The following is a 21817-nucleotide window of genomic DNA, read 5'->3' as shown; positions in this document are numbered from 1 at the left end:
CACCGTGGCCAATCACGCAATTCGGGATGGTCCGTCGCCCGCCGTAAGCGCCGATTTAATCCGCGGCCTTCTGCATTCTTGGGACACAACATAAAGTGGCGTAAAGTCAAAGTCGAAGAGCTTATATTGTCTCTATAAAGATTGATACTTGATAACGCCTTTTTTGTGGTATTGCGAACAGTTGCCCATATCTTTGAAGCAGGGTAATGGGTATCACTCTCTGCTGAGACTCACTGGTCATTCGTCATAATGCCCCGCTAAAATGTCAGCTCGGCCAGAACTTCGGATTTTCGGCACATGACTCCTTAGCCCGACCACCTCGCCGAAGCTAGAGTATTACATGTCATCCGGTGTACATGGCGCTCCAAGAAGGATGATGATACTGCACGTGAAAGAGATGTTCATTCTGCAAAGACGATGAAGGCAGGACTTATCGAGCTTCAGCTGAACACAGACACGAATCCAACTTTAAGTGTTCCCTTCTCCAGATGCCCACAACGGGCGGGAAGCAAGCATTAGGGGTCTTCGGATGGCACCGACACATCTGCGCGCCCACTGCTGATTGGCGCTTTGACTCCGCCGTTGCGCTAACTGGAGTTTGTCCCAAGCCCCGAAGCCCCAAAGCCCACAACTGCAACGACGCTATTACGCACGATGAGATCCTTTGAACTGTGTTTTGCGCGTGGGTAGGAGCCTGATCCGGCAGAAGAGACAGTTGTAGTCCGGTGCTCACTGTTCAGTTGCAGTTATTGAGGCGAAGACGTATTATTCATCTTATCTACCAGATCGATTTGAGATACTCCACGCCGCGATGCAGCAGGGTCATTCATTGGCTTCTGGAAGCAGGTTCCAGTATAAGGTAATGCACTGTATCCTACCAATCATCTGCATCGCCAAGATAATCTCCCCATCGTCTCTGCGCCAAGTCGCCTGATGAGAAGGGAGCACGGCAGACCTGATGCAATGCGAAAGCCAGCAGCGCTTCATCTCTAAAATCTGGTAGTTAGTTAGTTAAGGTATGCTTGGTTCTCAACTGCACTCTGTACTGCAACCTTGACTGCACCCCAGAACTATGTGTATCGTCTGGGCGACCTTGGGACGACAGAATCACCAGCGCAGTTCGAGGAACTCTTATGAGCAATTGAAACACCTAGAACTTCTTTTGTCTTATTTTAATCAAGCTGCATCTCTACAGTAGCTAGCTATCTACGTTCCCCCTTTATGCCGCGCCACCGCGACCACCGACACCAAACTGTGCCTGAGCCTCCGCGACTCCCGCTGGAATCGGCGGCAGCTCACGTCCACGACCCGTAGGCAACGGCATGAACTTGGTCTCGGCCAGGAAACGCAGGTATCTTCCAATATCCTCGCGGGTGATACCCTCACCCGCACTGTCATCAACACCAGTCCAGCGCTCGGCATCGGCCTTGAGCACGGCAACAGCATTCCTGTCGTCGAGCTCGGGAGCGCGTGTCGTGGACGGCAGGTCAGACGTAGCCATGTGGAACAGCGGCATCAGCGCGCTCTGCTCCTGATCCTTTTCGACGGCGCCGGCAGACACAAACTCCTCCAGCTGCGTCTTCCACTCCTCGTAGTCGACCTCGGGGACGTCGTAGCCGTAGTAGCTTAGAGTCGAGAGGAACTCATTCATACGGAGGCGCGGGTGCGCCGTCACGTGCACGACGTTGACGCCGGGAAGGGGGTTGAGTGCCGCGGCGATGACGACATGGGCGACGTGGTCTACGGGGACGGCGTTGACCGAGTTGACGATGCGCGGGCGGGCCTTGAGCTGGACACAGCCCTTGCACAGTCTGATGAGGAAGTCATCCGTGTTGGAGACACCGCCGTGGCGGCTGCCGAGGATGTATCCGGGGCGGATGACGGCGCCGCGCAGGCCGCGCTTACCAGCTTCGCGAACGAGCTGTTCCGAGACCTGCCAGACGGTTAGCTTGATGCGAAAGATTGTGTCATGTCAGGTGAACATACCCATTTGGTCTGGCCATAACCAGTACCAAGGCCAAGACGGCTGCCTTGCAAGTCGTCTTCCTCGAGGACGGCTCCACGACCGGTGGCTGTCTCCTTGTCAGAAAGGTTGACGTAGTGTTCGGTGTCCAGCGTCGAGGTCGAAGACACAAAGGACAAAATCTTGGGCTTGCCCTCATTGCAAAGCTTCATCGCATCAATGGTAGACAAGACGTTGCTGCGCATCATCTGCTCGTAGCGCGCAATCCAATGCACGTACGCCGCATTGTGGACAATCACGTCTGCAGTCTCGGCAACTTGCTTCCAGCTAGCGTCGTCCAGACCGAGACGGGGCTTGGACAGGTCACCAAGGACACAGTCGATCCTGTTGGCCCATGAATCCTGCCACAAGGCGTAGCCCTTCAGTGATCTCGTGAGGCGCTCCTTGGCCGCAGAAGTGTCCTTGACTCCACGAATATGCACAAGGAGCTTAGTGTTCTGTCTGCTAAGGATGTCCTGAACGAGGTACGCGCCCAAGAAACCGGTGGCACCAGTGAGGAAGAACGTCGCACCTGCCGACGGGCTCAATGCCTCAGGGTCGGCGCTCTGGTACTTGGTGTCGAGCGTGTTGGTCAGCTCATCGAGTGACTTGGCATACACCGCATCCGCGGCCTTGTCTACTGTGGGTTCCTGGCCACTCTTGAGGCGGTCGATCTGAGAGCTCAACGCGCTGAGCGTGGGGTTGGCGTAGAGGACGCCAATGGTGATGTCTACGCCCAAGTTCTTGCGAATGTTGAGGAGAAGCTGTTGAGCCAGAAGACTGTGCCCACCGCAATCGAAGAAGTCCGACTCAGACCTGAATAGGTTAGCTTTGCCAGTTCCGCCAGATACTCTCCTGTTGTATCTACTCACTTGATCGTCTTCTCGTTCAGTCCCTTGATGAGGGTTGCCCACTGCGAGGCAACGGTCTTTTCCGTCTCAGAGAGAGCTTCCCAGCTCTTGAGGTCCTCTTCTGAGGCATCCTCCATCATCTCAGTAGTATCGGGGAAAGGCAGAGCTGGGGTATCCACCTTGCCATTGGGGTTGAGAGGGAGCTTCTGCAACACGATGTACGTGGACGGCACAGCGTAGACCGGCAGACGAGCCTTGAGGTGGTCTCGCACCTCGGCCTGAATTCTGCGGAATCTCTTGAGATAGACCACGCTGGATCCCATCTCAACACCCTCGTCTTCGACATCCTCCTGGTTCTGAGCCTCCAGCCAGCGCTTCCATTCCGCGATCTCAGGAACGATGTAGCTGACAAGATTCGGCTCCTCGTTACGATCTCTGCGAACAAGAGTCTTGCAGTCTCTAATCAGCGGGCTTCCGCCCAAGTTGGCATCGATCTCGTTCAATTCGATACGGAACCCACGGATCTTGACCTGAGAGTCGATGCGGCCAGACACCTGCACAGCTCCAGAGGGGAGGTACTGGCCAAGGTCTCCTGTGCGGTACAATCTGTCGCGAGGACCCTTGTAGTATTGCCGCCATGATTCACCCTTTGCATGGGCCTTGTCGGCTTCCACCCACTTGGCGTTGTCGACGAACCAGTTCTCAATGAACTTCTCCTTGTTCTTCTCTGGCTCGCCGAGGTAACCCTCAGCCAAGCCGGCTGCTCTGATGTACAGCTCGCCGACCTCGCCCACGCCGCACATCTTGTTGTGGTCTTCGCGAGAAACAACTAGGACTTGGACGTTGTGCATTCCCCAACCCGCGGGAACAACATCGCCAAGTGAGTCGAGGGCTGTCGGGTCCGCCTCGGCGGAAGGGATCTCAAAGTAGGATACCGCTCTGCTGGTCTCGGTGGTGCCGTACATGTTGACGATAGCGCATGAGGGACCCAGTTTACGAAGCACCTTGCAGTCGCGAGTGGTAAGGATGTCGCCAACGAAGAAAACGTGCTTCAAGGAAGGGAACTTGGCAGTAGCTCCACCAACCAAAATCTGTCCCATGGCAGGCGTAAGATGAGTTACGGTCGGTGACCAGGTGTTCATCCACTCACTCAGCTTCTCGTGCTGGATATCTTCCTTGGCAGGAATGAGAAGCTGAGCGCCGAGGAACAGAGGGGTCATGATATCTAGCCCACTGAGTCAGCATGAATGTCATAATCTGGGGTGAAGGTGCCTTGTTACCTCGCTGAATGGGGTCATGGGCAATACCAGACAGACAGGCGAAGACACTCTCGGATGAGAGATGGAAACGCTCTGCCATCCAGGGGAAGTATCTCGTCAAGCCGTAATGACGTCCCAGCACAGCCTTGGGCTTTCCTTCGCTGCCGGATGTATAACTGAGGGTGGGGTTGGAGTCGGGGCCGACGATAACATCGGGAAGAGACGAGGCCTTGGCTCGTACGCTGGCGAACAGATCCTCGGTGTCCTGCTCGCCACTAGACAGCACGCCGGCGTCACTGAGGCGGAGATTTGGGAGCTGCGTCTTGAGGGACAGCTCCTCGTCGATGTACTTCTGTACTACGGGAGCAAGGGGACTGAACGAAATAGGTCAGTAAATTGCAGAATACAGAATACGAGACATGGGGCGCGGGAGTCATCGGAATGGCAGATGCGTACCCATTTTCGTCTACGGCCTTGCCAATAGAAATCAGAGCCTTGGGTTGAGAAACTTCCAAATAGACTACTCAAGTCAGCAAGACTGCCTGTCTGGAATTGAACGTAGTACTAACTCTGTTGTCTCTGAGGAGGATAGAGAGGGTCAAGCACTGTTACTGTAGCTCCAGCAGCCTGTCAACGTGAGTCAGCGCGCGCAGCTTGAGCGGGAGACTGGCGAGCCGTACGAGGGTTCCCATGAACGCGCAGACCAGCTCAACCGAGCGGTGAGCGAAGATCATGACAACGTCTCCATTGGTAATTCCAGCATCGTGCAAGTGGTTGGCAATCGTGTTGGACGCCTCGCTGATCTGGCGGTATGTGAATGTCCTCGTGGGCGTTCTTATCCAAAGGTCAGCAAACGTGGATTAAAGTATAGCAGCACTCGGTTCAGGGATCTCCTTACGTCTGACTCTTGGTCTCGGTCACGCATGGTCGGTCGGGGTGCGACTGGGCATTTTTGTGAAATATCTCGTGGATTGCGCCGACATAGCCGCTCCAGTCAAGGTCGATGGTGGGGTCGGGGAGGTCGACCATGGTGACGCTTCGAGGGGTTCCGGTTCTTTGACGCGGGTTGAGAGAGTCGAGTCGCGAGTGATTCGGAGGGCGTCAATTGGAGGCAGAGAAGGGTGTCTAGGGTGACTCAATCAGGTTGTTGAGCCATAAGATTGAAGAATCACAGAGTAAAGTTTTTGGCCTAGATGCGTCATGTCGCAAATCAATTGAATTTCTGCCGCTGACTCCGACTTAGGAGGGGTAGTGGGGTAGTTGCTAGGCGGTCAAACTCTTGGCTGCTTCGATGTTGAGGGCTCAAATGCAGAGTCAGCTTAAACAGCTTTCATCGTTGAGCCTTCTGATAGGGCGAGGTCAAGTGCCGGGGGTGGGGGATGTCACCCGGATTAACCGCTGGCCCGGCTTCGGCAATCTGAGTCATCATCTGCGACCACTCTGGCTGGCCCATCCAGACCACAAAACATCCTGGAAGCATATCACCACGATAACTTGGCGTGCTTGGGGTTGACACAATGAAAGAGAGCATTGAATACCTACCTCATATGTCGCTCTTGAGACGATCCCACCAACTGCTAGATAGGGTCAATACATGTATAAGTACTTTGATGGGGGAATCAACGAATTATCTAATAATCCGACCCTATCTCCCTCAGGTATATCCGCCTCGGAATGATCTCGAAGTAGAGCAAATTCAGACAAAGAATAGAGGCGGATGTTGTGTCGCCATATCCCATCAATCGCCATATAGCAGACAATGGGAGATGACTTGATGCTCTATCAATACGCAAATTTGACGCTTGAAGCTACCATGGTCTTGCTGATACATATCAGCCAGTCCTAGCAATTCTCAAAGGTATTAGTCTCAGCCAAGGGCTGCGACGTCATCTTTACAGATTGTATGAGACCTCGTCGTGAGTATCTACCCTGCAAGTCCAGACAAGTCAGTCTTACTCTTACGAGCGTTCCAAATATCGAGACCCTTTCAACAAATTATTTACTAGTGTAGTTTTTCCCAAGATCTATGACTAAGTTCCTTCTTCGGCTCGCTCCAAAGTGAAGAACGGCATGTGGCGATCGCACTAGAGGCTCAAAGCCTTCACTATGACGCTCGGTCTTACGGCTTCTTCACTTCTCTTCTTATCACTGATCTACAAAACCACTTCAGCATTGACCTTGAAATTGTCATAGCGATTCATTCTCCGTACCGCCGATCACTGCTCGCTTATTACATTTTGACCTCTCATCTCGCTGTCGCCCATTACTCCGACAACTGGTTCATGTCATTGAGGCGGACAATCTGCTCACGAGACTCGCTCAATGCAGCGAGATCTTCAGCGCAGGGCTGAAGTGTCATAGAAAGCACGTAAGCCCCGGGATATCCATCAATTCTCCCGAAGATAATCGCGAGGGTTTACCTATCATTTGCGCGTCGTATCCGAAGGCGATCACTAGACACGAATCGTGGGGAAAAGACGCCCACTGGTTCGGAGGAGGCTCCGATGGAACCATCAGGTATGTCACTCATATACGCGGTAAATCGAATGAACCCTTTCGAAAGTCGAATGGACTAGGCTCACCTAAGGTGCTAGTAACTTCCGGACTTGGGTCCTTGCATTAGCTTGCTATGGCATTGATAAAGCGTCGTTGCATCTTCAATATGCATATTATGGATAATGCTATGAATATCCTATCTATTTCACACGCTTATGTTCTTAAGTTCGGTTCCAAGGTTCACTCAAGAAGCCGGCAGTGCTTACTGATGGGGATCTCGTGATAGTCCAAGCCCACTGGTAAAGGAGGGGGAACTGCAGTGGAAAACTTGTATGTGTTTCCAAATTCACATGGCATCACCGCACTATCTGGCCTAACGTAATTCCCGGCCTCACATCTACCCCTCTTGTGGACGATGTAGTAGTTTGCTGCTCGATTTAGGCTTTAGCCGGCATCTTGTTCTATCACTCACTTGTGCCTCTCTATCATAACCTTCATGAAACTCATTCGGGGGATAAACCATAGAACCGCTAATTGTTTAATCGGCTACTATTTCAAGCTGGCCTTTTCCTCCGCTATCGATTGAAGCTCCAGCACTCAGAGCACAATATCATTTGGTTCAAGGTGGCCAGAAACGATGCATGTCTATTTGAGAGGGGCGTGATGATCAAATTCATCAAATCTCAACAATGATTGAATTTGATCTCTCATTCAGTCTTAATTATTTCGATCCCGATGAGCGGCATCGGAATAGGAAATTAGAAGTAGCAGTAGGTTTCGGAATTGCCCCTGTTCTTCTCCAACCTGCTACAAGTTGAATTCTGCCCCATTCGCTTGTCAGCCTCAAGTGCCAGAAATAGAGAGTCTGCTCACGCAACAGCACCTGCGGAACACCGTCATATTACCTAGGTAGTTACAGTTTAGCTTATCAATCAGATAGAGATCTGAGACAATTGTCGTAATTGGCGAACATCGCATGATCATATCGGTTTCGTTATTCGGAGTAGTCTTCCATCGTTGCAGTCGTCGGGCACCAATGCATTTACAAGCACTGATCTGAGTACACTATGTGGTATGCAAACAGATATTGTGGACTGAAGTGGCGTTGGGTGTTCATCGACTTCTTGGCATAAAGTTATCACGACCTTGAAACGGCCATGGATCCATCTCGGATTGAAGGCGACGATCACCCGCTAGGCTGTGGACAGACTATCGATATATCAGGGGTTGGAGTTCATCTCCAAGCACTCAGGCGGTACGCCCGCTGTACGTGGGCCTTGGAAAACGGCTTTTGGAGCATTGTTACCCACAACGTCAGAGATCTTCATTCAAATACTCCTTGTTTGTCGGTTTGGTGGAGACGTTTTGGTCTAGAACCCTCAACTTGGAGGGTCACGCGGCGTTCATGATGTTTTGTAGATGCATTTTGCCCGACAGTCTGGGGGCTGCGACTCCTATTCAAGACTGCACTCTACCTCAGTCGCGAGTTGCTGACTGATGGTCTTGGCGACAATTATAGCTTCACGATATCATTTTTCTCCCACACACAATGGTGATAGCGGAATAGAGAAAAGAGCGTTAGAAGACCGCAGCGATCTATCTAGCTTTCTGGCTTGGCCTTCCGCCTCATCGGCCATTGATAGGTTCGTATCTCAAGCTCGTTTCTGAATTGCCGCGCAATCGCGGCCTCCCGCTCGTATATGTTTTTATGTTTCACTTTGCCTTTCAAAGCTAACATCTACTTTCAGATTTACGAGACAAGAGACAATAATGCTCCACTAAGGAGGTGGCTGGTCAGTGCACCCTTGTTCTTCTGGGCGGACACGCAAGCCATCAAGTGAGAACTTTATTAGAGTACAAATGGAACAGGTTTTCACGTCTTAGGTGGATCAAGACACTCCGCAAACCCCGTGTTCGAGGAAGTGCTGGGTAAATTTCTGCTCGATTGCGGGTTCTATGCAGGATTTATCCCGGATATCCAGCCACTTACCCAGAGCCTTAGGAATGGCATACGCAGTACAGCCCCATACGGCATCTGGCAAGGGCATTGCTGTAATAAGATCGCCGACATTGTGGTTCATACATCGTACATAACTCACCCGGCCGAGTCCGATGAAAGCGAGAGAGATTGTTGCGAGTCCCAAATCGGATACAGATTCAATTCCACCACGGGGCTGGACGGTGTCGCCGACGGACGCTAATATTGTCAAATCCCCCGAGACTTCCATGCCGATGGAATAACAAGCGAGACAGCGGTCCATTAAGCGCGCGGGCGCCCGCGGGCTTCTACCACTGCGAACCAAAATAGTTGAATTAAAAGGCACAATGATGGTACGATTTCACTGACATCTCTTACACTTTCGAGCCTAGCTGGAAGCAGGTCGCGCAAGCCGTTCTCCCGGAGACGAACTCCAGCATGCTGGGCTCATTGCACGTCAATCATCTTTGCAATACAACAATCGAGAAGGTTTTCTTGGAATTCTGAATAAGGAAAGTAATATCAGTGCATTCTCAGCAAAGTAGCGGGTGAGTTGTCTTTACGAGACCAAACGATAGATCTCATTACGTTGAATTCATCTTCGCCAGACGCGATCAACCCTGTTCGCCACGAGTTCGCACTTCGTCGCGCGAGAAACAAGATCTCGCCCAGCCGCCTACAATGATACCTTCTGACTCGCAACAACACGGATAGCCGAGCGCTTGAAAGGAAGTACGTTACCGACATTGTGGCACATTGTGGGAATTTCCCCATCGTGGGTACGAGGCCATGACTCCAGCAAAGGTTACACAGCCATTTATGTGTCCGTACGGAGTACGCTCTTGGAAATGACGTGACAATCCTTGCGAAATGTCTCCTCTCCCTTCTTTCTAGAAGAGCCGCCGGTTGCGCTTATGGCACTTGTATGCGCCCACAGAGACGCCTCCATGCTAATCAAGTGCAAGGAAAATCGGCATCAAAAAAAGTCCGTCGAGCTTGCCTCACCGCCCTCCCGCCCAGCCTTGATGGTTACTCAGAGCTTTGAATCTCTTTGAGCATGTTTTTGGTCTGGTTTCAAATCTCGGTTGAATGCTACCGAGCCAGCCTGAAATTCCTGAAAAATCCGCGTTGTCTCCTTTTGCCCATCGGGGACCACTTGGTGCTTCTATTAGAGTTTGGAGCAACGGTCAACTCCACTCATTAAACCTTATTTCTCACGTGCCTGCTGTCTGTTCGCTTGCGTACCTGAGGCTGCATATTTCGCATAGGCGAACGACCAATTTCTCCGTGGACATGGGGTGACGTTTTCTTTCAGCCTATCCGTAATGTTAGCCCACGTTCCGTACGCTGCGATGAAGATCTCAAGGGTTTGTGAGAAATAGCCTCGTCCTCGACAGACTCTGTCGATATCAACCGAAATTCCGAAAGCGACGCCGAGCCACCCCTTATGAGCTTCTCTTTTGGCCTGTCATCGCCGAGAAGCTTTCATGAGGCGATCTCTTAGGCTCTTTCTACCCCTTGGGCCCCACGGCACGAAAGCATGGGTGGGCTGGTCTGCAGGCACAATGCCGACGTCTGTGGTTACTGTGGATAGGTGGTATGAGTTCGGTAGAAGGGGAAAAATGGACGAATTAGGCTGGTCGGCCGAACGCCGAACGATCCGGATCCCTGGCCGTTTTGGACCCCAAGTGCGGCGTTCTCTACACTGTTCTATAGCTTGGCAGGGTCTCTTCGTCAACTTCGTCTTGGCATGAGCAACCTCACTCGTCGACCGATTTTAGAGTTCTCACTCATCGGCAGAGGCTTAGCCAAACCAGGCATGGGGTGAGCTGCCATATGGCATCTTGTCAGATGAAGAGAGGCATGGTTCTCCTGGCCTTCCCGGACGCCATCCCGTGAGCTAAGAACGTTGCGCCCGTTGGGCTTCAAGGCTCCCCAGGGAGACGTTACCCCGCGGACGTCGGACATCTAACACCGGACATTGGTGTGCCAGCGTTTACCGGTCGCTTGTACAAGTAACGGAGCCAAGCCAAGAACATCTCACGATGGCCAGCGGACTATCAAAGCCTTTCTTTTTGGCTTGTCTTTTGGCGGAGGAACAACTTGGATCCAACGGGCAAAGTCGGCAGGCACGACGGTCATGATAATCTCATATTCATCCCAATAACTGGTAATCATCCGCAACCATGTACACACGAACACACACTCTCTCGCCGCTTCCGACGGTTCTTCGACATGGCCTCAAAGCCGTCGTTACGCTCTCGTTTTTCTCCCTCGTCACTTCTTTCACACTCCTCGTGTACCTGATTGGCAGACTCGCATGTTGGTATCGGAGGACGAGCCCGAAGAAGGAACAGCAACTACCAGCCACTACCACACAGACTCCGGTCATCGCCGGCCTACCCCACGAACTCGAGGCCCAGTACAACGCAAACGGACAGTCGAAACGCTCGAGAGTCCCGAACCAGTTCCTTGTCCTCCTCCTCAACGTTCTCTTCGCCGATGCCCTCCAGGCTTGCGCCTTTTTCCTCGACATTGTATGGTTGGTCGAAGACAAGATCACCGACGACTCGGCCGCGTGCTGGACTCAGGGGTGGTTCATCTCCACGGGCGATCTGGCGTCAACCGCGTTTGTGGCGTTCATCGCAGTACACACCTATCTCACCCTTGTCAGAGGTTTTAAGATCTCATGCAAGGCCTTCTACAGCACTATCTTTCTTTTGTGGTTCTTTGTTTTGTTTATGTCTGTTCTCGGGGTGATCATTACCAATAACGGAGCTGGGAAGGGCGGTTTCTATGTCCGCGACATCACCTGGGTAGGATCCCCTCTCCATCTTGCGCCTCCTACATATCACGTACTTACTTCAACCTTAATAGTGTTGGATCAACTCAGAGTACGAGGCTATGAGGATGTACTTGCACTACGCCTGGATGCTGACTCTGATCATCACGGGAACCGTATCCTATGTCTTGGTCTTCGTCCACGTCCACCGGGCAGACAAGGCATTCCGAAGCGCAAGGAAGGCAGCTGCCGCGGCGGAAGAGGCCTCATGTGACGGTGTACTAAGTCCTTCAACCCTACCAACCGTCATGTCACAACACAACCAAAAGACAGAGGTTCACAAGCGCATCCTCTTCCTGTTCTACCCCATCGTCTTCCTTCTATGCACAGCGCCGCTGGCTCTGGGACGTATCCTCAGCAGCGGAGGCATCAAGCTCTCGGCAGAGTACCTCATCTTCGCCGGTTGCATGATCACCTCCAACGGGTGGATCGACGTCCTCATCTTCTCGAGCACGCGAAGCGGCATCCTCTTTGATGCGCCCGTCGACGAGCAAAACGTCGGCCTGGACACGTTCAACTTCACGCCCCTGGGCCAGCAGTACGGCCATAGAGTCTGGATCGAGGGGGGTGCTTCGAAAGACGACCCCCATCACCGGAAGCCGAGCGTGTTCCGGAGACCCTCGCGCCGCGCGAGGCTCGGCTCCGAAGCTAGTCACGACCGCAGTGAGAGTCAGACGTCGCTGCACGATAAGGACGTGTCTGGTCTCAAGGGCATTCAGATGGAGACTGTCACTCGGATCTTTGTCGAGGAGGTGGACCCTGCGAAGAATAAGAAGTATGCTAACCGAACGCTGAACTCGATGCCATCAGATGAGAGCGTTGGCGAGCGCGTGCAGCAGAGCATAGACTCGTACAGATGAAGTGTTGCAAGTTGTGCTCATTCTACTGAGGTTCAACTCCGAGAATACGGATTCTGACGATGTCGACGCTTTCTGGATTCGGCGTGACTCACTAGCCTCTGCCTTGTGGCGTCGTGGCTGAACCCGAGCTGAACCTCTGAAAAGCTGAGGTCTGCCCCTCGCACTCGACACCTGCGACGATTTCTAACGTCCTCTACATCATTCATATGTGATAGGATCATGAGAAAGTCCTTCGAAAGATGGCCTCAACTATCCAGAGACAAACCAAGGTTCCTGGCTCGGAGCCATCAACACCCTACCGGCAGATTAGGGCCCATTTTGACGATGAGACCATCACCGTATACCAAGCCTACAACTCCGCCATCGCAAAGGCAGCCGTCAAAGCTCAGAAGCTCGACGCGTCTCCAAACTTCAAGCTTACCCGCATGACCTGGGTCAAGCCGAGCTGGTCGTGGATGCTCTATCGCGCAGGCTATTCATACAAAGACCGAGGCCAGGAGCGCATCTTGGCGCTCAAAATGACCCACACCGGCTTCGTCGACCTTCTCCGTCAAAGCGTTTTAACACACGGGGGCGATTTGGACAAGGACGACGGGCGGGTGCGCGTCCAATGGGACCCGGAACGCGATGTACGGTTGGAGAAGCTTCCGTACCGGAGTATTCAGATCGGGATCCCTGCTGGCATCTGCGAAGCTTGGGTTGCTGGAGGAATCGTTGGTATTGAAGATGTTACGGCCCGGGCGCGTGAGTTGAAAAAAGTCTTGGAAGAACGGTCTGGTGTCGGCGATAAGGAACTCGTGGACTTGGGCTTGGTTCCTACTGAGATGGAATTCCCTATTCCTGAAGACATTGGGGATGTTTTGGGAATGCATTCTCCCTGAATGTAATCAGATGTCAATAACAGCGTTGAAAATTGAAGTTTCCTTGGCCATTTCAACATTTATCAGGTATTTGGCTGAGAATAGGGTGAAAGGCGCATGCAGGAACGACCTGATGACTTCCGGCCAATTTCTAGACCAAGGGTGAAGAGAATCGAGTTCAACAATGACCTCCGGTAGGACCATTCCATCGAGTGGGAGGAGGCCGTGGCACATGCACAAGTTCTGCTCACTTCTCGGAGATCCGCCGAACGTCAGCCGTGTTCAGCTCCGGACTTGTTCCCGAACAGTGGGGCCGACTTACCGGACTTTAGCAACTTAACCGCATCCCCCTTATCTCCAGGTCAGCAGGGTTCCCGGCGTTGTGACTTGCCAATTTTGTTTGTGATCCTCCCTTTGCTGCAGCCAAAGTTGAATGAGTCACAGCGACTCTCTGTTGTGCTACCCGATCGCATGGATGTATGCGCTGGTCGCAGTCGCTTAGTAGTAGTGAATGGCATAGACTTCACTTTGAAGCGGAGATTTCACAAGCTAGGTCCCGGAATGGCGACCTAGGCGCGGAGTATCGGCATCAGTTTCAAAAACTCTGGCTGAAGTGGCAATGAGGGGTTGCTGAACTCAATCGAGGTCCGAGGAAATCTAGGGAAATGTGCAGATACAGACGAGAATCAGTGACACCCTACAACTTCAAGGCTCTGCTGCACACCGCTTGAGGAAGGTCCAGCACAGTCTCAAGTTCGCCGTTGTACCCTCCTTATTAAGATACGAGATATGCGTGGGATTTTCGGATGTTGCCAGCCAGCTGCCCTGCGACAGCGACACAGGCAACACGAGTTCTCGGCACGTCGATCAGCTTGGACCACAACATGTGGGGCGCGTCAGCAAGCTGCAGTCAAGTGGATCGTGTTGAGGTTATTAGTCCAGACCGCGGAGGATTCTGGAACTTGGCTGTTCGTTGGGACTTTGTTCATAAAACCATAGAAAAGCTAACATGTAATCATCTCGACTTGAAGCAGGAAATTCAGTCATCACCCATCACTAAGATTCTTCTGGAAGCTGTAAGCAGAGGTGTCTGGATAACATTCACTAACATCAAGCGGCGCGACAGTGGCTATGCGTACTCTTGTAGTGAGACACCAGGATCGGGGAAATGACAGTTATAATAGACGGCAGAGAACAAGAAGATCTGAACGGCCAAGGGCCGAGTCAAAGATTTAATCGAGTCATGGGAGACGCCATCGTTCTTAACTCCGCGTCGTGCTTCAGACATCGGCACAAACTGCATATCTATCTTACTGCATGTGGTACACTACTGGAAGCGGGATCCGCCACCACACTAGAGACGCTCCGGCGAACGTCGAAAGAAACCCCGGCCCCACCCCCAGAGGAATTTGGATTCCGTCTTTGGTGAAAAAATGTAAGCTTGGCCTCATGGGGATTAATAATGGGCGCTTGTATGAGTTGCCGGCACGGAAACACATGCAAGACCCAGTTGGCTGGAAAATAATGTTGGGCTTGCATGTCATCATCGTACAGTTTGCGTGGGGTTTCCTCATTCCCGAAATAAGGGTGCTATCGACTTTCTCTCTCTCGGCGTTGGTCATGAATCCTTCCCACGGAGCATATGAGATTTGATCTACTCCACAAAGGTTATAACCACCCTCCTTCCGTGAGCCCTGCATGCCCTATCCTGATTCAAACCCCTTGCTGCTAATGCTGGTGGACCGTCGCGGATTACAAATTTTCCTCCGCGGAGTGCATGTTGAGGGCGCTAATGGCAGCGTTGCCGGCGGGTGTGCTACATCCTGTGGAGCTTAACTTGGTCTTCAAAGACTTGACATAATAGACAGGGTGCCCTCGATATTTGTATTTATCTGCCAGCTTGTAAAGTCCAAGCACTCTTGAGCTAGATGTCCAGGCCTTCTGCTATTGCTGCGGTTGAATGTTTGCATTCGCTATCTCTTCCAGATGCTCTAATCCCACGACCCGACCTACCTGATCGACTCGCGACGTCATAAAGTTGACCGATAGACTTTTGCACTCGCAGAGATACCCCTGTCTTTCACATTTCCCATTTCGACAACAACAAGACCATGGCGGGGGTCGCGAGACCAGAGGAGGACGGCCGTTGGGGAGAGAACGCGGCAGGAGAAATCTCAGTGAACGCTGCGCTGGAGGAGTACCATGATCTCGAGAAGGAGTTGAGTACGATTCAACACCGCCATTCTACTGCATATCAACGAAAGCCTTCAGAAAATCATGCGGAGGCCGGAGGGGAGAGCGACTCGACGATTGCACCTAGTCTATCAGGCGAGGACACGTTCGACTTGCCCGAATTTTTGAGAAGGGGCATCATGGACATGCGCACGCCTAGCGGCGGACCAGCAAAGAGGCTGGGTGTTTCCTTCAAGAACCTGACGGTAAAGGGCATCGAGTCTTCGACAAAGCAGGTCACGACGTTTCCCCGGGATCTTGTCAACACATTTGGCCCGGACCTTTACCACTTCGTTACCGGCATCTTCCCCAAGCTGAAGATTCACAAAGAGCCAACTGTTGACCTAATAAGAAATATGACGGGAACGGTGCGACATGGCGAGATTATGCTGGTTCTCGGGCGACCAGGTTCCGGGTGTTCGACTTTCCTCAAAGCTATTGCTAACCATCGGGATGAGTACGCCAAGGTCGACGGAGAGGTCTATTATGGCGTCATTCCGGCAGAAGACCAACTGGAGCGGTATCGAGGCGAAGTCGTGTACTGTGAAGAGGACGATCGGCATTTCCCGTCTCTCACTGTCTGGCAGACTCTGTGGTTCGCCTTGAAGACTAAGACGAGGAAAAGAGAACAGTGGACGATTCCACTGATTCTAGACTCACTGCTTCAAATGTTCGGCATTGATCATACTAAGAATACGCTGGTCGGTGACGAACACATCCGAGGTGAGTAGCTCAGACCTTTCACACCCTGAAGGCAAGCTTGGCTGACCTTTGCAGGTGTTTCTGGAGGAGAGCGAAAGCGCGTGAGTCTGGCTGAGACGCTAGCCACACGAGCATCTGTCGTTTGCTGGGACAACTCAACCCGAGGACTGGATGCTAGCACAGCTCTGAGTTTCGCCAAGTCACTTCGTGTCTACACCGATGTTAGTGGGCGGACGACCCTCGTGACACTCTACCAAGCTGGAGAGTCTATCTATGAGTTGATGGACAAGGTTCTGGTAATAGACGATGGACGCATGCTGTTCCAGGGACCAAGCGATGAGGCCAAAAAGTACTTCGAGGACTTGGGATACCTCTGCCCTCCTAGACAGTGAGTGACAACAAATCTTTCAGCGAGAAACCGAGAAACTGACGGAGTTTTCTTCCAGAACAACTGCCGACTTCCTGACTTCTATCGCCGACAAGAACGCCCGTCACTTCCAGCCCGCCCGAGAGGATACAGCCCCAAAAACACCCGAGGAGCTAGAACGGGCTTTTCTGGAGAGTCAGCACTACCAGCGCATTCTTCAAGACGTCGAAGACTACGAACGAGGCAGCAGATCCGCAAACAACGACAAGCACCGCATGTTCGCAGCCACCGTCAAGGAGTCTAAGAGCAAGACCGTCATCGGAGATTCCATCTACACCGTTTCGCTTTTCAAGCAGGTAGCTGCTTGTACCAAGCGCCAGGCATGGCTTCTGTGGGGTGACAGGAGTTCCTTTTACACCAAGCTCGCCATCATCATCGCCAACAGTCTCATCGTCTCGTCACTTTTCTACGGCTCCGGACAGGGCACCTCTTCTGTCTTCGCCAGGGGCGGTGTTGCCTTCTTCTCCATCGCCTTCATCGGATGGCTCCAATTTGCGGAACTCGTTCCTGCAATTGATGGTAGAACGACGATTGAGAGGCAGCGTGTGTTTGCCTTTTACAGGCCGTCTGCCGTGGTGATCGCGAGGATGCTCCTAGACATCCCGCTGATACTCATCATGACGCTCTTGTTTTCCATACCGGTCTACTTCTTGGCGCAGTTTGACGTGGATGCCTCCAAGTTCTGGATCTATACACTCATCGTGTACACGGCTACATTTTGCCTTACGACCATGTACCGGATGTTCGCGTCCTTATCGTCTACCGTCGATGATTCTATCCGATTTGTTGGCGTTGGTAAGTCTATTGAACAAAATAACCGTCTCGAACACATTTCTAACTCAGGTACCATTGTCAGTCCTCAACATTATGTTTATCATGACGGGATATGTGATTCCAAAGCCAAATCTCCTGAGCGACGCCATCTGGTTCGGCTGGATCTACTACATCAACCCCGTTGCTTACGGATTCGAAGCTATCCAAGCCAATGAGTTCTTTGGACGAGAGATGCAATGTAGCGAGTCGCAGCTTGTGCCCCGTGGTCCAGGCTCTGACCCTAATTACCAAGGCTGCAGTCTTCCCGGTTCAATCATGGGCAGCACGGTCGTTAGCGGGCCCGACTACTTGCAGGCCTCATTCCAATAGTAAGCTCCCTAGGCTGAGTTTCCAGAAATTATACTGACAATGTATAGCTCGAGAGCGAACCTGTGGCGCAACTTTGGCATTATGATTGCTTTCACCGTCTTCTTCCTCGCCATGACTGTCCTGGCCGTTGACACGATCCGCTTCAAGGGACCTGGAGCGCAATCTCTGATTTTCGCGAAACCACGAGACGAGAAGACGGTGGGTCAGGAGAAGAGCGGGCCTATTATCGAAGAGACTGGAGAGACGTTCGAGCCCATCGGCGACGGCCAAAGTGCTTTCACGTTCAAGGACATCAAATACACGGTCACCTATGGTAACGGCGAACGACAACTGCTGAATGGTGTCTGCGGATATGCCAAGCCTGGGAAGATGATTGCTCTCATGGGCAGCTCAGGTGCCGGCAAGACAACTCTTCTGAACACCATTGCACAGAGACAGAAGACCGGTATCGTCACGGGCGACATGTTCGTCAACGGAGCAAGTTTGGGTCCCGAGTTTCAGAGAGGCACTGGGTTCTGCGAACAGAGAGACATTCATGAAGGCACTGCCACAATTCGGGAGGCACTGGAGTTCTCTGCGCTACTTCGACAAGAACGTACAATCCCCCGCGAGGAGAAGATTGCGTACGTGGATCGGATCATTCACCTACTCGAGCTGGGTGACTTGCAGCATGCCATCATTTCTTCCTTGACAGTGGAGCAGAGAAAAAGAGTCACAATTGGAGTTGAATTGGGTAAGCATGCCAGTTGATGAAATCCTGCATCCAAGAACCTTAGCTGACGTTCGAGTAGCTGCCAAGCCCAGTCTCTTGCTTTTCCTTGATGAGCCCACAAGTGGCCTCGACAGCCAATCTGCATTCTCTATCGTCCGATTCCTCCGAAAGCTATGCGACGCAGGCCAAGCCATCATTTGCACAATCCACCAACCCTCATCTGACCTCATCGAGCAATTCGACATGATTTTGGCCCTCAACCGGGGCGGAAACACATTCTACTTTGGCCCCGTCGGCACTAACGGCTCAACTGTTATCGATTATTTCACACAGAGAGGCTTCTCCTGCCCCCCGAGCCGCAACGTCGCTGAGTTCATCCTTGAGACCGCGTCCCAGCCGTCAGTCAAGGACGGCAAGCGCATCGACTGGAACGAGGAGTGGCGCAACTCGGATGAGCACAGAGCCATTGTTGCTGAAATCGATCAGATCTCTGCTGAGAGACGGGCTCCGCCGGAGAGGTCGACGGCGCAGACGGAGTTTGCGGCCTCGACTTCATACCAGTGCCTCCTGCTCACGAAGAGAATGTTTGTCCAGCATTGGAGAGAGCCGCAGTACATGTATAGCAGAGTGTTTGTGCATACCCTCATGGGCATTTTCAACGGATTTGTAAGTCCAGGCAACCACGTTGAACGAGGCTCAATGTCAGGGACTGACTTCTTCGCAGACATTTTGGATGCTCGGAAACGACATCGCAGGCATGCAGAACCGCATGTTCAGCGCCATCATTCTCATCTTTTTTGTACCTCCTACCGTCGTCAACAGTGTCGTAATCAAGTTCTTCCAGAACCGGGATCTATGGGAAGACCGCGAACTGCCTAGTCGCACCTATGGCTGGGTTGCATTCTGTACAGCCAACGTCGTGTGCGAGATCCCTATGGCTATCGTCTCTGCCACCATCTACTGGCTGTTGTGGTACTTCCCCGTCGGCTTCCCAGCTGTTTCGTCTGTCTCTGGATACACCTACCTCATGGTTCTAGTTTGGTCTCTTTTCCAGTCCAGCTGGGGCCAGTGGATCTCCGCCTTCGGGCCATCGTACTCGACGGTGTCAAACGTAAGTAGCGCAACCTTATCGATGCTTAGGCCTGTCCTAACTTTCACATCAACAGATTCTGCCCTTCTTCTTCGTCATGATCGCCATCTTCAACGGCATCCTGGTGCCTTACACCTCCATGCCCTCGTTCTGGAAGTACTGGATGTACTACATCAACCCAACGACCTGGTTTAGCCGCGGCGTACTCTCAGCGGTCCTTCCGCCCGCAGTCGTGCAGTGCAGCTCCACGGAATTCGCCAGGTTCAATCCGCCTCCGGGCTCAACATGTGGCCAATATGCCGACCGCTTCGTGAACGAGGTTGCCATGACGGGATACCTCGAGAACCCTAATGTGACATCCAACTGTGGCTACTGCCCGTACAACAACGGCGGTGAGTACATGCAGACGCTCAACGTCCATATCAGCGACAAGTGGCCTGCGTTTGGCATCTTGGTTGCTTTTTCTGTTGCCAACTGGGCCCTGGTATACTTCTTTGTCTACACTGTCAGGATTCGGGGTTGGTCTTTTGGGATTGCGACGGTTACGGGGCAGTTTTCAAAACTCTTGAACAGGATCTCTGGGCGCGGCAAGCAGAACACCACCGAGAATACTGAAGCGTGATTTTGATGGGTGGATACAGAGTAGACTCGATTGAAAGTCGCATCGGAAGATAAAGCTTTTGAACATGCGTGCAGTCCAACAGCATACAGCCGACACTTGTTGCCCAAATCTATGCCATGTCCTTCGACTCGCAATGATTTGACGTAGAGGCCAGAAGGCATTGACTGAACGAGGCAAAATGTCAGGTAACTCGACATAACTTGCATGAGGGCCTGAATAAGCCACTTGTGTAACGGTAAGATCCAATTCGCAGCTTGGGTTTTCCATCTTCATCGCAAGATATGCCCCAATCGAGAGTCGCTTGGCTGGCATCCAGCACATCCGAAACACCACATAGGCTTACCGCAGGACGGCACGAATAATTCTCACCCGGAAACGACAAACAAATGAAAATCTGGGACGTTCCCGTGTGGCACGCCCCACCAGCGCTAGCTGTCGCGGCTTCTTGTAGACCGAGATCGACGTCTTCAGTCGGGATTCTGAGACATTCATTTAGCACCGTGGCCCGTCGCGCCAGGCAACCTTCTCCCACGTTCGGCGCGTCTTGCCAGGTCATCAAAATTGGGCTCTAGCCTCTGGCGCATCTCATCACCAGAACTTGGGTTCGTACTTGCTAGTTCTTTGAATTTGCGTCTGTGTATGTCGCTGATTGGAGTGCATCGTGCTTCGTCATGTCTTTGAGCACACTTGAAGGGGGCGCCATCATCGATGAGAAGTGTGAGTGCCAGCCTACTTTCGAACACTTCCCCGGTGCGTCTCTTCTCAAAGGACTACCTGTTTCCGCGAACATTGAGCGATGGTGCTACCGCCACAGATCGCGGGATGGCATCGAGCCAACGCTAGGGGTGATCTACTTCGACACGGGTAGCGACGCGAAAGAGTACCTCCAGATCAAAGCCGAGGTGGCTGCCAAGGTACGTTCATCACCGAACTGTGAAGTGAGGGGATTCAGCTGATATGAAGATACTTAGGCTGGTATTCGATATATATCACACCGACTTCCACCTGATGCGTCGGTCGACGAGACGCGCGACAAAATCGCCGAATTGAATGGAGATGAGAACACCCATGGCATTCTGATCCAGCGACCTCTACCAGATCATCTCGAGGAACACGAAATAATGAACAGCATCCACACGAAAAAGCACATTGAGGAATATGCTAAGGGTTATGCGGCCAATATCGCACTGGATGGTCTGAGGCGGCTGCTCGACGTCTACCACAAGGCCTGGATGCTCGACCTGACTATCGTTCTGCTGGGAGGTACGAACATCATAACGCCAGGCTTCAAGGCGGACTTGCAACGACATCTTCCCCATGTCGAAATCCTGGAGATGCTCGGTGGGAAAATTAGGGACATCGATTCCAAGCGTCACGTCATTGTGATGACGGAGCTTAACAAAGGTGGAATCATTAAACCGAGTATGATTGGGCCTGGGGTGAAGCTGGTAGTTGACTTGGGTTTCGACGTTGTGACCAAAACTGGTGACTTGGATCCTGGGGTGCACGATATCAGCAATCTTGTTGTTGTGCCTACTCCGGGAGGGGTGTTACCGGTCATCATTTGGGTCATGATGGAACGCACAATCAAATCGAAGGCACACCTAGAGTCCTCTCGGAACTGCTGTCTTTCCGGTGTGCATTCTGTATGTACGGTTTTTTAAGTACTACTCATCATGGCATGCAAAGTACTTGATCAAGCATAGATCTCCAAATATTAATCACTAATTCTAAACTCGAG

General features: G+C 52.2%; 5 protein-coding genes across 5 annotated transcripts; 4 read left to right on the top strand and 1 right to left on the bottom strand.

The window, feature by feature from the left end:
- Positions 1 to 1219: 1219 nt before the first annotated feature.
- On the bottom strand, positions 1220 to 5141 carry BDP55DRAFT_627698 (alpha-aminoadipate reductase; the record flags this gene model as incomplete). Its single annotated transcript, XM_060571792.1, has 8 exons — positions 1220 to 1933; positions 1987 to 2818; positions 2875 to 4078; positions 4134 to 4486; positions 4569 to 4632; positions 4682 to 4739; positions 4793 to 4946; positions 5011 to 5141. 8 exons carry the CDS (start codon positions 5139 to 5141, stop codon positions 1220 to 1222), a joined length of 3510 nt encoding a protein of 1169 aa, XP_060434719.1.
- A 5631-nt stretch (positions 5142 to 10772) lies between these two features.
- On the top strand, positions 10773 to 12288 carry BDP55DRAFT_690760 (uncharacterized protein; the record flags this gene model as incomplete). Its single annotated transcript, XM_060576903.1, has 2 exons — positions 10773 to 11402; positions 11464 to 12288. The coding sequence occupies 2 exons, from the start codon at positions 10773 to 10775 to the stop codon at positions 12286 to 12288; spliced, it is 1455 nt and encodes a 484-aa protein (XP_060434718.1).
- Positions 12289 to 12527: 239 nt separating this feature from the next.
- BDP55DRAFT_690759 (uncharacterized protein) lies at positions 12528 to 13169 on the top strand (the record flags this gene model as incomplete). The annotated part of the gene is made up of 1 exon (XM_060576902.1): positions 12528 to 13169. One exon carries the CDS (start codon positions 12528 to 12530, stop codon positions 13167 to 13169), a length of 642 nt encoding a protein of 213 aa, XP_060434717.1.
- A 1886-nt stretch (positions 13170 to 15055) lies between these two features.
- Positions 15056 to 20422, top strand: BDP55DRAFT_649383 (ABC-2 type transporter). Its single transcript, XM_060573901.1, has 8 exons — positions 15056 to 16103; positions 16158 to 16470; positions 16529 to 17304; positions 17366 to 17651; positions 17700 to 18385; positions 18444 to 19030; positions 19089 to 19475; positions 19531 to 20422. The coding sequence occupies exons 1-8, from the start codon at positions 15260 to 15262 to the stop codon at positions 20074 to 20076; spliced, it is 4425 nt and encodes a 1474-aa protein (XP_060434716.1). The 5' UTR covers positions 15056 to 15259; the 3' UTR covers positions 20077 to 20422.
- Positions 20423 to 21815, top strand: BDP55DRAFT_701265 (uncharacterized protein). The gene is made up of 2 exons (XM_060577916.1): positions 20423 to 20990; positions 21048 to 21815. The coding sequence occupies exons 1-2, from the start codon at positions 20748 to 20750 to the stop codon at positions 21738 to 21740; spliced, it is 936 nt and encodes a 311-aa protein (XP_060434715.1). The 5' UTR covers positions 20423 to 20747; the 3' UTR covers positions 21741 to 21815.
- The last annotated feature ends 2 nt before the right edge of the window (positions 21816 to 21817 follow it).

This window comes from Colletotrichum godetiae, assembly GCF_030913485.1.
Source record: "Colletotrichum godetiae strain CBS 193.32 chromosome Unknown BDP55scaffold_5, whole genome shotgun sequence".
Classification (NCBI taxonomy): Eukaryota; Fungi; Ascomycota; class Sordariomycetes; order Glomerellales; family Glomerellaceae; genus Colletotrichum; species Colletotrichum godetiae.
Note: the sequence above shows the minus strand (reverse complement) of the source record. Positions and strands in the feature narration are given on the sequence as shown.

What these genes read in the sequence shown, in the direction of transcription:
- BDP55DRAFT_649383 (XM_060573901.1), top strand. Translation starts at nt 15,260, where the DNA reads ATGGCGGGGGTCGCGAGACCAGAGGAGGACGGCCGTTGGGGAGAGAAC. An exon ending in TACCTCTGCCCTCCTAGACA is followed by an intron (nt 16,471 to 16,528) that starts GTGAGTGACAAC and finishes GTTTTCTTCCAG; the next exon opens with AACAACTGCCGACTTCCTGA. An exon ending in CGTACTCGACGGTGTCAAAC is followed by an intron (nt 19,476 to 19,530) that starts GTAAGTAGCGCA and finishes TCACATCAACAG; the next exon opens with ATTCTGCCCTTCTTCTTCGT.
- BDP55DRAFT_701265 (XM_060577916.1), top strand. Translation starts at nt 20,748, where the DNA reads ATGTCTTTGAGCACACTTGAAGGGGGCGCCATCATCGATGAGAAGTGT. An exon ending in AAGCCGAGGTGGCTGCCAAG is followed by an intron (nt 20,991 to 21,047) that starts GTACGTTCATCA and finishes GAAGATACTTAG; the next exon opens with GCTGGTATTCGATATATATC.